At 34.9% G+C, this 17,770-nt stretch overlaps 2 protein-coding genes across 3 annotated transcripts; one reads left to right on the top strand and one right to left on the bottom strand.

Annotated features, from left to right (window-relative positions):
- Positions 1-2,348: 2,348 nt before the first annotated feature.
- LOC141591271 (uncharacterized) lies at positions 2,349-4,433 on the bottom strand. Its single transcript, XM_074411611.1, has one exon. It carries the CDS (start codon positions 4,302-4,304, stop codon positions 2,505-2,507), a length of 1,800 nt encoding a protein of 599 aa, XP_074267712.1. The 5' UTR covers positions 4,305-4,433; the 3' UTR covers positions 2,349-2,504.
- Positions 4,434-7,780: 3,347 nt separating this feature from the next.
- Positions 7,781-10,623, top strand: LOC141592677 (uncharacterized). Of its 2 annotated transcripts, none has more exons than XM_074413435.1 (2): positions 7,781-7,900; positions 8,801-10,623. In XM_074413435.1, the coding sequence occupies exon 2, from the start codon at positions 8,816-8,818 to the stop codon at positions 10,316-10,318; it is 1,503 nt and encodes a 500-aa protein (XP_074269536.1). In that variant the 5' UTR covers positions 7,781-7,900; positions 8,801-8,815; the 3' UTR covers positions 10,319-10,623. The 2 variants fall into 2 exon arrangements, with proteins under 2 accessions (XP_074269536.1, XP_074269537.1); XM_074413436.1 differs by having other exon boundaries at positions 8,807-10,623.
- Positions 10,624-17,770: the final 7,147 nt, after the last annotated feature.

Below are 17,770 nucleotides of genomic sequence, written 5' to 3' on the forward strand. Positions count from 1 at the left end.
TAAGTTTCAAATTACATTCACAATTTTAATGTTAAATCAATTATTATCTCCATCAAAATTATTCCTGTAACATGTAGGCTAACGTAGGTTAGTTAAGTTTAATACTTCATTCCCGAAAGAACGCATTGAAGAATCGAGTACATACGACCATAATATATAGTGCACTGCGTTTGAGAGATTTGTAACATTAAATTGCATCCAAGAAAGATTAGGATCCTACTATAGTGGAAAAGCTTAAGTTAATAGTTTTGACGTAGTATAAAATGATCTTGGAATATTATCCAAAAAAGTTTCTTAAAAGTCAAACTTAGATTTAATCTGAATATAAGCATCATACTAAATTGTTCGGTAAACTCTGAATGCGGAAGAATTCCAAAATATGAGTTTGATCCTGCCTTACTAACAAAAAAGGAGAGGTATGAAATACTCGACAAACGAGAGAGGAACTAATATTGGAAGCTAAGTCGTGAGAGTGCTTATCATCAAGCTCACCAGCGTCCTCTTATTCTTGGTCAAGCCAGGTCCTCAATCCATGAATCCCAGTCCTCTTATTTATATAAGGTATCCAAGGGACTGGTTATGGGGTTGGTCGATCGGCTAAATTCATCTGAGATGCAGCAGCATAAGCACGAGGGGGCCCCTCCTCTAATGGAAATAGGCAGAAAGTACTGGGGTTCTGCATTTGAGCTTCTTTGCTGGTCACTTTCTTAATACTCCGTATCTGACAAAAGATTGGAGTAAAGCGTTGAAGGGACGGTATATCAATTTTGGGAACAGATAATTAAAATAAGTAGATCAATGTTAATATCAATACCATTATATTAAGTTTTACAACTAAACCTACAAATAATAACAAATATAGGATGCTACAAATTTGACAACTTTAAGATAAATGCATTTATCAATACATATCAACAAACGACGTGTAGTTCCTAGATGAGGGTACAAAAGCAGGTGTAGCCCTACCTTATCCCCATATTGGACCGGTGTTACCGTTGGTGGCATGATCTCATCTGCCTCCCATGGCAGATCTTTGCGTGGCGTAATTGGTAATGTCGTGTATATGACTATGCCATCGGACTTACGATTGCAAGTCCTTGAAATTTGTTTCGTTATGAATTAAACGGCCATGTCATCCCCCTCATACTGCACCTGAAATTACATACCAAATTACACTATTAGTACGCTAACAAACCATATAATATACTCTGGTAATAAGCAAGCCATTCAATGTCATTATATAATAAGCAATATCTCAAAAAAAGCTCAATCCTAGATCAAATAAGAGAAACAAAAAATTAGGAGAGAAGAATATGACGGTTGTATTGTTCACCTTCTTTGTACGTCGGGCATGGTGTCCTTATATATGCAAGGCTATATACATACGGAAGTAATCGTAGTCATATAAAACTCATTTTATTATCCCGAAGATTTAATTAATATTATTACTTGATAAATATGTCTAACCGCAGAATCCTATTAGTGCAACACTGCAAACTTAGTTTTCCATTCTAATACAAACACCACCAAATTAAAGTGGACGTAAATTAATTTTAGCATGATCATTATTATTAATTTATTATATTATTACTTTTGTAGCTCTTAGAATTCCATAACGGTTGGAGTCTCTGTAATCGCTCGAAAAAAGCTTCCTTTAATAATATAGATAGATTGTCTAACGTGTTTTTATAATATTGGACTCTCTATAATCGCTCGAAAAAAGCTTCCTTTAATAATATAGATAGATAGATAGATATTGACCTAATTCTAATTCTAATGTTAATAGTATAATTAGAAAAAAAAAAAGTCTCCTTTAGTTATATATATTGATTGATTGATTGATTTCACCAAAACCCCATCATGATGACCGAAATAAGAGAAAATTTCATAGTTAGTCATGCTCTTAGAAGTCCAAACTAAACAACATTTCAATGATCATAAATGGAAAATCTTATTCCTTGTTTCGGAATTTGAATGGTCTTTGGTATAATGACTAAGCGAAGGTCTTATAAACGCCATGTCACGCCAATGCGATCTGTCGTAGGACTGAGTTCACAGCTCTGTATATTCTCCTAGAAAAACAGGATTAATGCGTAGACTGATACATAAGTGCAGCAAAATTATACAACAACAACTTCATCAGAGCTTTAATCCCAAAATGATTTGGGGGGTCGGCTGACATGAATCATCCTTTAGAATCGTCCATGGTGAGTGGAAAACAAAAGGGGAGTGAAACATAATACAAAGTCAAGTAAACTTATAGGTTTTAAAATAGAAGTCCGGATTTCTTTTAAAAAAACTTAGCAAAAATATACCATCAGCAAAATTGCAGAGGTGAAGTAATTTGGTTCATGATGTCCGAAGGCAGAGAAATCATACATAAATCCCTTTCTCAGGGCGTACATTAACAATGCAAGACGATGACACACAAAGGTAAATGACAGCTAAGTCATAGCCAACAAGGCACAGAAATCATACATACAAATCCCTCTAATAGATGTAAGTTATGTAGGATTAGAAACTAACAAAGCCGAATTGAAATACCTCTCGAGCCTACTAATCCTTGATTCGTACTCAAGAAAAAGAGCCGCAAATGGGTTGTGAACACAATTATCCATCACTTGCAGACTGACAGCCACCTCCTGAGTTTTGCTGTAATTCGTGTTTGGGTCCTCACTTAATGCTTCACAAGCTACTCTGGTTAAAGATCCATTACATTCAGTTGGTGTTCTGATATGAACAACATTGGCCTCTAAATATTCCGAGCTGTTTTCCATTTTCATATCATGCTTAATCAAATCTCGTTCCTGGTTTCGCTCCCTACCAACGTCATCAGTCTTCCCCAAGTCCTCTTCAGAACTTCTATCAAAAGTTTTGGCCATTTTCTGCAGTCTCTTGTCAGATGTGTTCTTCCTCTTACATCCTACCAGCACCACTCGTTGTACGTCAAACCTTGTCCTCCACCAATCAAAGTACCGATATGTAATATCTCCTTCCTGCAATCGAGGAGGAATGTACAGTTTCAAACCCTTGAAATTCATCAGACTATTTCCAAGGTTAGATATATCAACAGACTCCGGAATGTCCTGATCAAACCCGAATTGGAGAGCCACCCTATGAGGATTATAATTCTGCACACAATCTAATCCGCTCAACTGGCCAACCATCAAACACCTACCAAATACTAACTTCCATTCCTCCTCCTCATCAGAGTCCACGATTACCCACGTCGTCCCTGAATTGACATAAAACATCGGTAATGACAAATTCTCAATAAACATGCAATATGGACGCCATCTAAAAGTCTCTCTACCCGAGTCTAAACACATCTCTATATCATCAGGGATATCAATTAATTTCCTCACACAACATTCCCAACGCGCCAATCTAATCCCTCCACCATTCATCATCCTAGGAACGGGTCCTAGCGATGGAAACCTCTCCCAAGCCCAAACCTGGACTAACTGCAATTGTGATGACAATTTCAATGGTCCCACAATTTCCCTTTTCAACAAGGTCAAGTCTCTATAAATGGAAGCTAAAATAACAGGACCAAAAGCGAGTTTAGCACCGCAACTAATCATAGCAGCCATTGCGAAAACCTTCTGCCCAACAAGATAGTTATTCCTACCTGGGAAAACATGGCGAGCAAGCCAAAGTGCCAGAAAACCAGCATACTCAATTTCATAACCACATCCCATAAAATGATCTTGCCACCTTACCTGAGACAATTGATTGTGTTTATCCTTTATTATATCATATAAATAGATCAAATTATTCACAACTCGTTCCACATTTTTCTCCAAAGAAGAACTATCACTCGAAACCGAAACATCAACACCCAAAGGAGAAAAACCACCCAAGATTAATACATCCTCTAATGTAACAGTAGCTTCACCCCATGGAAAAACAAAGGTGTTAGTCTCAGGACACCATTTTTCAACCAAGCTAAAAATGAGATCGTTAACTTTGGTAATGTGGCAAGTAGAACCCTTGATAGCATCAAAGATTCCGGCTTTTCGCCACACCGGTTCATGGGTTGCTTGAAGCTTTTCTACCCATGTTTGCCATCCTTTAAGAGGGGTTGAATGGCAAAGAAAGACAACATTCGGTTTTGGCGACGAGGATGAAAAAGATTGAATCTTTGGAAGTTTGGGTGGTGATGAATTGAGGTTTAAAGAGGGTTTTAGAAAATGAGCTGTTCTTTTTGTTGGATTTTGTTCAGCTTCTGAAGTTGTAGGATCAATCATCAACTCTACTCTTTCTTCTATAATGCTAATTTTTGAGAATTCTTTTTCTACCATTTTCTCTGTTGTTGTTGTTGTTGTTGTTGTTGTTGTTGCCTCCTGCTGCTGCTGTTGTCTGGGTTGTTGTAGGGTTGCAGGTTGCAGGTTGCAGGTTGCAGCTCAGGAAACTTTTAAAATGGGCATATATACTTGATTCTCTAACATTAATTTTGGTTGATAGTCTTGAAATTAGAGCTGGCCATCAGCACGGGCTGACCCGGCCCGGCACGGACCCGGCCCGTCCTAGCCTGTTATTTTATGCAGCCTGGCCTGAACCGGCCCGGCCCGGCCTTAGCCCGCCGTTAACCCTGGCCTGGCCCGGGTCCTGAAATTCCAGCCCGGCCCGGCCTTGGCCCGCCAATTTAGCAAAAATAAAAAATAAAAAAAATAAAATGGTAAGGCCCGCCAGCCCGACCCGGCCTTAGCCCGCCTCTGGTCTTGGCCCGGGTCAAGCATATCCCAGCCCGGCCCGGCCCGGCCAAGCCCGTCCCTTCCCCCTGGCCCGGGTTTGACCAGGAGAGCCCGGCCCGCCCCCTGGCCAGCCCGGCCCGGCCCTAGCCCGGCCCGAGTACAGGTCTACTTGAAATCAGTTGGGTGAGTAGTGGGTCTCTTAGACATCTACATACATTCGTCTTACAGATAACGGGTCAAATATCACCCAATTTTGGGTCTAGTCGGGTTGGGTTCGGGACATTGTCGAGTCGGGTCATTTAGATAATATCTATAAGGCCAGGTTTGGGTTGGGTTTTGGTTGTTTGGTCGGGTCATTCTCAGGCTCATTTTTGAGCCGCGTAATTATGATAATTTGTTGGGTTTGGGTCTTGCTTGGTTTGACTCATCATTTATCATTTAGTCGATTTTTCTGATTATTTTACAAATTTGAGTTGGGTTATGGTCATACTCCCTCCTATTCTACGTAACCTTCTCTCTTTCCTTTTTCATCAATTCACAATACCTTACCTATTTCCTTATTTAGTAAAATTTTATACTTGTTTTAATCAACTCATCCCACAACAATACCCCACCTCACCCCACAACAATACTTATTTTAATCAACTTGCCCAACAACAATACTTATTTTAATCATTCACCCACAATAATACCCCACAATATCTTCCCTCTCTTCAATTAACTAACCCTACTACAATATTTTACCTTATTTTAATCCCTCTCCTTAATTCTAGTGCCTCCCATGAATAGGGAGGTTTATCTAGAATAGGAGGGAGTATGATTTAGAATATTTAAGGTTAGTTAATTTTAAATAATTTATAAAAGTCGTTTACGGTGTCAATTTATTTTCGTTTACGTTAGGGTAATATTTTAAGTTATTGTCAGGCTATCTTTCGGATTGGGTCAATTTCGGGTTACTTTTTGAGTCGGGTCCAAACATGTACCAGGTTGATTCGGGTTACGGGTCATCTCAATTCGAATTGGGTTTGGGTTTGGGTCAGCTTTGATTGGGTTTTGTCGGGTTGCATGTCATCATCGAAATTGTATTGGGTTGAGTCGATTTTGATTTGCAACATTTTCGGATCCTGCCGGATTTGCTCGGTTTGTATTGAGTCACACTCCCCAGCTCTCTATTTATATATGGAGTAGTAATTAACTTATTTAAAACGAATATGGTCATTCTCAGGAGACCGACCGTTAAAATATAGGTCTCATTTAGTTAGTTTGGTTGACTTAATTCATTTTGATTTTATAATAATATAGGCATCATAATTTGTCATAAATGAGATATATTACACCTAACGATATCGCCTTAAGCATAACACGTTTGACGATTCCATTGATTTTGGGTTCTTTTTGGGCAAGTTTTGTGTGCAAAATTTAAATTTAATCATTTTGGGTCACTTTTGAAAAGGGTGGCTTTGGATTTGCTATCTATGAGACTATGATGGATTATTTCCCGGTCTAATAACGCTGGTGTTCGGTTAATAGTTAAATTAAATCGTGTTTCGGCATTGTTTCATAATTGTGTTTTAGATTGTCAACCAATGTTTAAGTACATTGTTGAACATATAGTTAAAAGTTAACGGTTAGTCTCATTGTAGACGGGTATATCCGTATAAAGATATAAACAGGTTAAATATGTCACCACTTTCATAATAAGACAACCCCACCATCTCACTTCTTGTTTGTCTTATTATGAAAATGGTGACATATTTGACCCGTCTACAACTTTACATGGATAGTATCCGTCTAAAGTGAGTTTCTGTGAAAAGTTAAATCGTGTTTCGCCAAATAATGAGATTTGGGACGAAGGGAGTACTATATCCAGGTCGTAATTGTTCAACATTTTACACTGGGTGGTGCTCATTCATGGACGGGTTTTACTCAATTATGGACATAATTGATCATTTTACCCCTCTATTCCAACATCTATGTTCTTCCATTTTCTCAACTCATCCTCTAATTTGTAACCACCACCAACCACCATGCCATCCTCACCCACCGCCCTTCCCCTATGAGGCTATGACCGCCAGACCAACCCCCTCCCTCTTATATGATAACTAATCATTTCAATTAATCTAAATCTAAAATGATAATACTAAAACGAGAAAAAAGATTGTACGTCAGATGTACCACCCTATGAACCTCCAACTCCAGTAATTCACCAATCACCTGACTAACACGAAGGTATAGTCCTGCCAGATTACCAGTCGCAACCAGTAATCATACCGCCAGTTGGGACCGCAACCTTACCACCTAAGCCCCGTTCAAAACCATACAACAAAAACCCAAGGACCATTAATGTGCACATCCCCTTGTGACGGGACCCACAAGGGGCGGAAAAGATATTTAGGTCAATTTCTTGCCATTACTTATAATTTATGTGCAATCAAACCCAACACAAGATATTTAGGTCAATTTCTTGCCGGAGAGAGGTGACATGGCACCGGAAAAGATTAACAAATGATTGAGACAAAATGAGTAATATTCATTCAAATATTGACGTCGTATCTCATTTGTATTATTATAACCAAAGGGACTTAAAAGTTAAAACTATATCTAACAGACGGGTCAATCGAGACTTGCCGGATTTGAATCATTTCAGTTTATAAAAATTCAGGTCAAATCGGTTCATTACCGGATGGAGGGTTAGTGTTACCAAATTATTTGGAGATAGCTCATAACAGTCACTATGCAATAAAAAACATTTAGATCGGGTTACTTTAGGATATCGGGTCAAGTTCAAAACCTCTACTTGGGTGCATGTCGGATATAACTTATGAGTCGGCTTATTCGGGACAAGTTAAACCAACTTAAGTTCACAAAATCTCATTTGTGACGGCACGTATCCGTCACTTTGGAGTGACGGATACATGCCGTCACAAATGAGATTTTGTGAACTTCAATTAGTCTTGCTGAAGACAGGTCGGAGCAAGTGACGGATAATGTCACTCACAAAACGGATAGGGGTGACAAGGTGGGGCACCCCTATGTGCTTCCCTCTCTCCTCTATTTGGGTCATTTGTGAAGGAAAATGGTACCCGTAAGTTAACGAACCCACCATTGAGTAATAAAGGAGAATCCCAACTGTGCTCAAATAAAGGAAGAACATATACAGCATAAAATTGAACTCTCTTTAGCTTCCTAATCAACCTTTTAAGGTAAGTTGCTGATTTTAGTTTCCTCATTTCCTCAACTACATTTCTGTAGCTCAACTGATCAATATATCTTTGGTAATTTCTGCTTAATTCAGGCAGATTAATCTCATACTAAAGTAATGTAACTCAAAGTTTTGATACTTTGAAATTTATATGTATTTTTTTAGAAGTATGTGATTTGGGTCATGTTTGTTGTGTTGCATTTGAGTTTGATGAACATTGATGTCGATTTGGAGTCGATTTCTGAACATTGTTGTGACATTGTTTAAACCCCAACTCATTTGATCAAAAAATGGCAAAAGAAGAATCATCTGAAAGTAGCATTATAGAGGAAAGAGTAGAGTTGATGGTTGATCATAGTATCATACTAGTTCTAATGTTATCCAAAACCCAACTAAAAGAACTGCCCTTTTCCTGAAACCCTCATTAAACCCTAATGCATTACCACCCCCACTTCCAAAGATTCAATCTTTTTCATCCTCGTCGGAGCCGAATGTTGTCTTTCTTTGCACCTCAGTCCCTCTTAAAGGATGGGAAACATGGGTGGAGAAATTGAGAGTAACCCATGAATCGGTGTGGCGAAAAGCCGGCATCTTTGATGCTATCAAGGGTTCTACTTACAAGATTGCCAAAGTTAGTGATGTCATTTTTAGCTTGGTTGAAAGATGGTGTCCTGAGAGTAATACTTTTGTTTTTCCATGGGGTGAGGCTACTGTTACATTAGAAGATGTTTACGTTTTAGGCGGTTTTTCGCCTTTGGGTGCTTCTGTTTTGAGTAGTAGTAGTAGCTCTACTTTAGGGGAAAATGTGGAACTAGTTGAGAAGAAACTGACTGAGTCGTATGGAAAATTAACGAAAATTAATCATAATCTTAATCATAATCGTAATTTGAGTCAATTGAAGTGGCAGGAGCATTTTATGGGATGTGGTAATCAGATAGAGCATGCTGGTTTTCTGGCTCTTTGGCTTGCCCGTCATGTTTTCGCTGCCAAATCAACCACGGTTGTTCCTCACTCGGTTTTACCCATGGCGGCCAGGCTTAGTTGTGGGGCTAAACTCGCTTTTGGCTCCATGATTTTAGCTTCCATTTATAGGGACTTGACCTTGCTGAAAAGGAAGATTGTGGGATCTTTAAGTGGTCATTCTGTGAGGTTGACATCACCATTGTACCTTGTTCAGGTTTGGGCTTGGGAGAGGTTTCCGTCGCTAGGGCCTGTTCCTAGGATGATTAATTGTGGAGAGATTAGGTTGGCGCGTTGGGTAAGTCATGTAAGGCAAGCATATGCTGATATGGAGATGCTTCTAGACTCGTCTAGAGAGACCTTTAGATGGCGCCCATATACCATGTCGCTTGCCAATTGGTCATTACCTAGGTTTTATGTAGATTCAGGGAAGTGGGTGGATGTGGATTCCCATGAGGATTGGATGTTATTCTCTAGGTGTTTGATGGTAGGTCAATTGGTTGGGTTGAACTGTGTTGAGGGGTATAACCCACATAGAGTGGCTCTCCAATTCGGGTTTGATCAAGATATTCCAGAGTCCATTGATAGATCTAAGGCTAGTTGTAAACTTGGTTGGCTTTGGTATAAGAAGAATCTCAGCGGTTTGAAGTTATGCATACCTCCTCGATTGCACGAAGGAGATGTTACACATCGGTACTCAAATTGGTGGAGGGCAGGGTCACTTTTAGAAGAAGAGGTGCAGGTTGGATGTAAGAGGAAGAAGATAACTAGGAATAGAGCTAAGAAAATGTTCAAATTTTTTGATAGAAGTAACGAATTTGATGCAATAGATGTAGCTGGGAGTGCTAGGGAAAATCAGATGGATATACCACTACCTAGAGAGGAGTCGTCTCGAAATGTCCTGCAAGTTTGCAATCACACCAGGAAACTGTTACAAGTTCCTACTGACATCAGAATTAACTCACAAGAAAACACGAGTACAGAGGAAGATGAGTTCCGAATTATCAATCATACGTTGGGTGAGTGTAGTAATTATTCTGATCACTGTAGTTTCCACAATGAAGAGGAGGAAAATGAGACCACCATTCTATGTAGCGAAGCTGGAGGTTCAGATTTTGCTGCAAGACATCATAATTTAGCCACTGCAGTTGGCAAGTTTAGGGCTATGAGTCCATTGACGAGGCCAGAAGGGGGTTCCAAAAAGTGTGTGGTCAATGCTAGAGAGCAAAACCCGGAACATAATGTTGCTGAGCACCATGTGAAAACGGAGGTGAAAACATCGGTTTCCCTGCTTGCCCAAGATGAATCTGATGAAGCATTATGCGAGAACAAAGATCCCATGAATCAGCTTACTGTCAGTAATGATCACAACCCGTTTGTGGCTTTCTGTGTTCAGTATGAATCGAGGATTAGTAGACTCGAGAGGGAGTTTTCTGCTTTGTTAGGTACTAAGTGCTAACCTTGCATGACATACATCTAATAGAGGATAGTTAGCTTTGCCATTAAGCAATTGCAGGTAGAAAATGGTACTTGTAGCATTGAACATCAGTAATTAGAAGTAGTATTATTGTGGTCATTCCTGTTTAAGGCTATATACTTGTTAAATCTATTTATCTAACTTGACAAATCTAGATCTTTGATCAAAGTTGTAATTTACCCCCCTCGGTCCCAATAATTTCAGAAATGCGTGTTGAATTTGATGGAAATTGTTGCGAGTTTCTGGTTGCTAATGATGATATGAAATGATGGTTCTTTATGCATGAAGAACATTTCTTACAGTTCAGTTCATGTAAATTTAAATACCGAAGAAAAGCCAGATATGATGTTCAGTTTGATGCTGCTTTTACCATTAGATTGGGTAGACAAAGCACACTTGTGTGAAGTAAATTCATGTGAACCTTTCCAATTGTGCCTTGTGTTGTTAACTTTAAGACAGATGAAAGTCCGGCGCATTGTGTGATGCTTGGGATGGGATAATTGTTACAATGGTAATAACTTCTCTGACCCTAGACTCATTGATGCATATACAGTACGATCTTTTAGCTTCTTGGTCATGGTAGCAGGATTTGGATATCCATTTCTCTGAGTAGCTATTTCCTATTTTCAGAAGATTGTGTGTGAGCCACGAGCCCATGATCCTTTGGGAGTCGGGAATAGAGAAGGGAAACATAGCAATTAGCATGTACCATGCAATTACTGAATACTGATAAATAATAGGCGTCTGTCTACTACGCAGTATAAGAAGTTTACTTTTGTATGCACTAGTATAGATTAGGCCCAATTATTTCTGGGGTGGATGAAAACAGAAACCGGTCCAATATAATTGAGATGGAGGGAGCAATGTTGACTGCCTATTTTGAGATCATTAAACTGTGATAGCATAGATTTCTCGGAAAAGCTAACTAGTGCAGGTATGCTGGTCTGACTCATTCTGGCATAAAAGGAATGTGGGAGTTGTTTACTTGTTTTGTGTTTGGAGAATTGTAATTTTAGATGTCGGCAGCCAGTAGTAGAATCCCATCTTCATATTTGAGCCTCGCACCATGATTAGTATTTAGGACTGACGGTTTAAAACGTCTGATTGAGCCTCGGTTATCAGTTTAGGAACATCTTCATATTTTTCATGTAAATGCAGGGGTTTAGGTCCTTTGTCTGGACAGCAGTATCTTACCATCTAAAGAATAGCCTTGCAGTTTTCTTGAGGTTCAATATACCGACTGCTACCTTCTTCAATTACCTTATAGAAGCTGTCAGTCAATTCTGATATTTCAAGTGGTATTCCCATAACACTCCGACTGCTTCTTTAGTTTTTCCTTGGATACTCTACTTAATGGCCCGTTTTCATCAGAGATGAGCACTTTCTGTTCAGCTTACTTTCTGTTCAGCTTTTTACTCTTTCGTCTCATGTTAATGCAAGTCATAATCGTGGTATTATTGTCGGAAATTGCCATTCCATGTCATCAATTCTAGTAGTTCACTATGCACTTCTTGTCGGTTGTGAGATGATTTGAACCCTTGACCTTCAAGTGATTTACTTACCACAAATCCATTGAACTACTTGAATTTCATGCTAAATTAAGTACTTGAATATATTATATGTTGTACAAGTTATATTATTTTAAAAGGTATTACATCCATTTCATTCAATTCTATACATTTACTTTATACACGTATATCAATGCTCATTTTCTTTTGTTCGTATATTTAGTTACATATTAATAAAAATTGATATTCACAATATACTAGGTAAGAGAATTTAAACAAGATTTCACATGACTATCTTTTGAGAAATTTTCAAAATCAAACAATATTTATGAATAGTGCCCAAAAAACAAATGTATAGAATTAAATGAAATGAGGGAAGTATAATGTATTTTGAGAAATTTTCAAAATAAAACACTATTTATTGAAACCAACTCTTTTTCAATGCTTTTAATTCCACATTTAAAAGTTACTCTCATAATTAATGGTAAAAAACTAAATTTAGATAATTTTAATTTCATAGGATAATTTTTAAATCACCCTCATGCAAAGTGAATTTAATAATAATAATAATCTATAAATATAATTAAAAAGTAAGCCAAACTATCAACCATCAACTATATGTCTTATTTTAATTTCATAAGATAATTTATAAACCACTCTCATGCAAACTTTTTACATTACATTTCTCCTTACTCCATATTTATGTATGTAAAATCAATAACTCTATAATCTAAATACAAAATCTATATATCTAACTTAAAAGGCATGCTAAATTACCTATCACAATCTACATGTCATATCTATACAATAATATAAAAAGGTTGCCTTGAGCATATGTATAAGACATGCGACAGCGTAGAATCACTAAAAAACTTTCATTTGATAATATGTGACTAATTAATAATATTCATTCATAGAATTAAGATAGAATATTTATTATCACGTTTATCACCCCTTATTCATCTCTAACTCTTCATTTTCTCTTTACCTCTTCCTTTTCCTTTTTGATGATTCTTTTCTCCCCCTAAAATTGAACTCCTTATTTGATGCTAAGTTAATATAAGTAAAGTCTTTAAAATAAGCACTTTTATTTTTTACCCTCTTTTTCTAACCTTTTGGCATATTCATATGTTATTGAAACTTTCCATTGCATATAATTTTTATTAATCATTTGCATTTGTGAAAAAAATAAAGTTATATCATACATAAGATTTGTGTTTTATTTGATATTGTTTAAATAACTTTTATTGATGTCAATTTGTATTTCTCACCTTGATTTATTTTTGCAGTGGAATGGTACAATTTTCTTATTATTGCAAAGTTGGATTGTGCAGTTAATTACGTTATACATAAGGTATGTTCTACGAGTTTTGTTTGTGTAATTTATATAAGCTTATTGTAAAATGCACAGTTTTTTGTAATTTATCCACTAATATCGCTTTGTGGTAGATTTATTTTATACTATCTTTATGTAAACCCTCTTACAAGATTAATTGAATTATCGTTAAATGTATGTTTGTTTCTTATTCTATTTTTGTAGGTGATGCTTCCTTTGTCTTCTCATAATATTAACATAGTATGTTAAAAAAAAGGGTTATTTAATGAGAATAATCCAACCTATATCCCCTTTTCTCATATTAATCCATACTAGCGATTAACTGAGAAAAATCCTACTTATAACCTCATTTATCTTTCACTGAACTTTGCCTATTTTTGACCTATTACTATGGGTAAACAATCAGGTCACCTCCTTAATTTCATTTTCCTTTTTCCTATACATAGGCTTCCCATTTCTTATTCTTCATTACCCCTTCTTCCTGGATATCTATAACTTTCATCCATTTTTCCCCTTTATCTGACAATCATCATCAGCACTCTCATCGTGTAACCAAAAAAAAAAAAAATCATTAGCACTCTCAACATCGGACAACCTTCGTCATTTAGTGATAATCTCACCCAAAAACAACAATTCTGACAATCTCACCCAACAATTTGATAATTTCACACAGCCTCTAACCCACCACAATCAATCAATCATAAACCCACTTATCCACATTATCACCACCTACCTACAAACATTACCACCACCACCACCACTACAGAGACGAAAGACGAAGTCATGATACTTCATATTCAAGACGGCATCTCTTTCGATTTTCCGGTCTGCTTGCTTGGGTTTTAGTCTTTAAGGTTACCATTGAAGACATTTTCTTCTTCTGCTAGTCGTTCTTGTTGTTGTTGTTGTTGATGATGTTGAAGATCCAATACCATGATATTTATGTTTAGGGTGAATAATAAACCTCCAGTTCTGGGTTGAAGGTTTAATTTAGGTTGAATAATAAACTCAATTTATGGATTCAAATTTGGGTTATGGATTGAAGCTTTAATTTAGGTTGATTAATAAACCCAGATCTTTTTTAAAGTTAGGTTTCAAATCGATTTGAGTTTGTTGATAAACCCCCAAAATATCTGGGTTTACAATCTGGTTTCTGGGCTCACCCATAATCAATTTCTTGGTTCATTCATGATAAACGCCAAAAAATCGATTGGGTTTGTTAATGATTAAAATCGACTGGAAGGGAATCGATTGGAAGATGGTGGCTAATTATTTGGGTTTGTTGATGATTAAAATTTCCATTAACAACCACCAACAACAAGGTATTTGCCTTCCGCCAAAAAAATTCGTCCTGCCTAGAAGCTTTGATGTTGTTGTGAAGGGAGAATTGGAAATGAGGCAGCACTATTTTTTCAAATCCTGAAAAGTGTCTAGCAATGGAGTGAAGTTTGTATTGTATGAATGATTATTATGGAGGTGTACTCAGGAGGTGGTAATAGAAGAAAGTATAATATGGAAGAAAGGAGATCAAAGTTTTTTTTTCTTTTTTTTTTTTAAATACGACATGAAAAATCGGTAGCAGGTTACCTGGTCTAATTTGAGATAAATGAGGTCATAAGTTGGATTTTTCTCAGTTAATCGTTAGTATGGATTAATATGGGAAGGGGAGGCATATGTTGGATTATTGCCATTAAATAACCCTAAAAAAAACTACATGAGAAATGTGTGGGCAATAGAAGGATTTAGTTGAACAAAAACTTGATATCCGTCCTTGAACCATGTTCTAATGATATTAAAACTTATTTGGTACGTAATTGTTCACTTGATATAAAAACAAAACATTTTTAGTTTTTAATTCGAATTTAGAGGATCTTAGTAAATTGTTTTTTTATAACTCTGTTTTTGTAAAAAAAAAAAAAAAAAAAAAAAAAAAAATACAATATAGTTAAAAGACTACTTAAAACATCTAATTTTAATTCATATGTCGTCTTTATATTGGTTAATATAAAGGTTACATCAGACTTATTTATTAAAAATTTCATGAGATTTACGAATATTTTTTGATAGAAATCATAATACCGATCATGATTTAAATAATAAAAATTAATTAACAATTTACTCTCATCAATTAAATTGTACAATTTGTCCATCTAACTCTTCATTAACCATAGAGATAGTAGTTAAAAGGTCTTATATGTAGTAAATAAAAAGTCTAATAATTTGGATTATAAAGCTACTAATAATATTTTTAGTGGAAACCATAAGATCATGTACTAAATTACAAAAATAAATTAAGAATTTACTCTCATTATTTAAAATTTAAATCGTAAAATTTATCCATATAATTACTCATTAGTAATAAAGATAGTAGCTAAAAGGTCTTATATGTGGTAAATGAAAAATCCAATAACATGGATTATAAAGCTTCACAATTTCTCATATTGTTACTTTTGATTTATTTCAAAACCATCTTAAATATTGTAATTAGCACACTTGCGAAAAAGTGAAAAATAAGGTGTATATGTGCATGTGATTCAAACGTTCATAGTCTTCTTAAAAGTACTCCATATTTCTATCTTTTAAGATTTTAAAATTTTAAACGTTTAATAAGTTGTATAGTTAGTTTTGTAATTAAGATGATGCTTATTTAATTTTAATTTTAATTTTAACTATCTCAATTTGCAGATTATTGATTGTGAGAAGGCTATTAAAAAGTGGAGATTACATGTTTGGATCTAAATGTGAAAAACGAAAACATATTTTTTACTCTTTTAGTTGGTTTACAAAGCATCACCATTCATCATCGGCGAGATTCTCTATTTTACATGTATATTTTTGATAAAAAGTATAGATTTTGAGGAAAAGTTAAATTAATAGTATCTACTTAACTTTCTTAGAAAAACCTATCAGATATGTAACCGCGATCTTGGAGTGCTTTGTTTATCGACCTAACGACACAACCGTTTTTAGCTTAATTATTTATGACGTACATCATAAATACATAAAAATAACAAATTTGTAAAAAATTTAAACAAACATTTATAGTTATAAAATTAGCTACATTAAATTGTTGACTAAAAAATATTCATGAATAATATTAACATGTATATGAGAATTGTTTAGCGGGTTATCTTACGAAACTAAAAGATGTTTAAAAATAATAAAAAGAATGAAAATAATAAAAAATGTTCAAAAGTCATAAAATGAAAATAATGAAAAGAATGTTCAAAAGTCATAAAACTTTGCTACATATTTATGTATAAATTAAATTTGATAATAATAAAAAAAGACGCCAAAAGTTATAAAATGCATCCTCATTTGGCTATAAATGTTTGATGAAAGACAACATTTGTGAGCCAAAATAAGCCAGTATCTTTTTGCCCCATCGCCAAAAGAATTGTAAATATGTGTCAATAATTTTTCTTATCATTTTATCAGCATCAAGGTAAGTGTATTAAGGTTTTAAATTAATAATTTATTTATTTATTTTTAAGTTACATTGGTTATGAAGTACTCTTCACATTTCTAACCTTCTCATATATATTGTTTTGTTTCATTTAGGGGCTATCAAGATTTGTGGAGTTGTGCTATTCAAAAGTAAATACACTTACATTTTTATGATTCAACGCCCTTTTTTTTCATTATTTACCAGAAAACTTAAATTAATAACGATAAGGTTAATATAGAATTATGTGATATTTATCTGTTGCTTAGAATATTCTAACAATAAAGTAAAAATTTAAAACTTAGCATGAATTTTATTTAATTTTTAATTGTTGTTTAATTTATCTAGAAATTAAAAAGGCCAAATTTTAATATTTGTTATGTTATTTGCATTTAATGTTTTAGATTTATTTCTGTCTCACAAATTTTGTCATCCATAAAAAATATATAAAAAATTGAGGATATATATTTTTTATGACTTTTGAACATCCTTTTTCATTATTATCAAATTTAATATAGGCATAAATATGAAGCAAAGTTCATGACTTTTGAACATCATTTTTTTCATTATTATGACATAAATATTTAATAAATATTTGTGTTGATTATGTTCTAAATTCTACATAAAGATAATCTTTTTTTGTGAGACCGTTCTTTTGTATGACCGCAATATTTTCTCAATTTTTAAGTCACAAATACTTACATTATTTTTAAGTTGATCCCAAAAATTTGTAAACATTACCTTGTAGGGTAATTTAGTTACTTGTAAGTTGTAATGGTCTCATTTAAAATAAACAATGTTATATTAGAAATAGTCAAAGTTACGTTTCGGTGTTCAAGTGGTATTTTTTTTTTATTATAGAAAATTATTTATAATTGATATATACCTCCCCAAATAGGCTTTTACTTTATTTTGGTGGGGCACTAACCCAATTATCATTCAATGTGTTTTTTTAGTAAGAATTATCCATCAAGACATCAATATTGTATTGTAATTTGTCACTAAGCAAATATTATATAATCAAATACAAAATACAAATTAATTGTAAAAATGGCTCATGCCATAAAATTTAATATTTTATGTAGTCTTTTAAACTATATTATATAGATTGATAATATGTGGATTATGATATTGTCATGTCACAT

Source organism: Silene latifolia, chromosome 7 (genome assembly GCF_048544455.1).
Source record: "Silene latifolia isolate original U9 population chromosome 7, ASM4854445v1, whole genome shotgun sequence".
NCBI lineage: Eukaryota > Viridiplantae > Streptophyta > Magnoliopsida > Caryophyllales > Caryophyllaceae > Silene > Silene latifolia.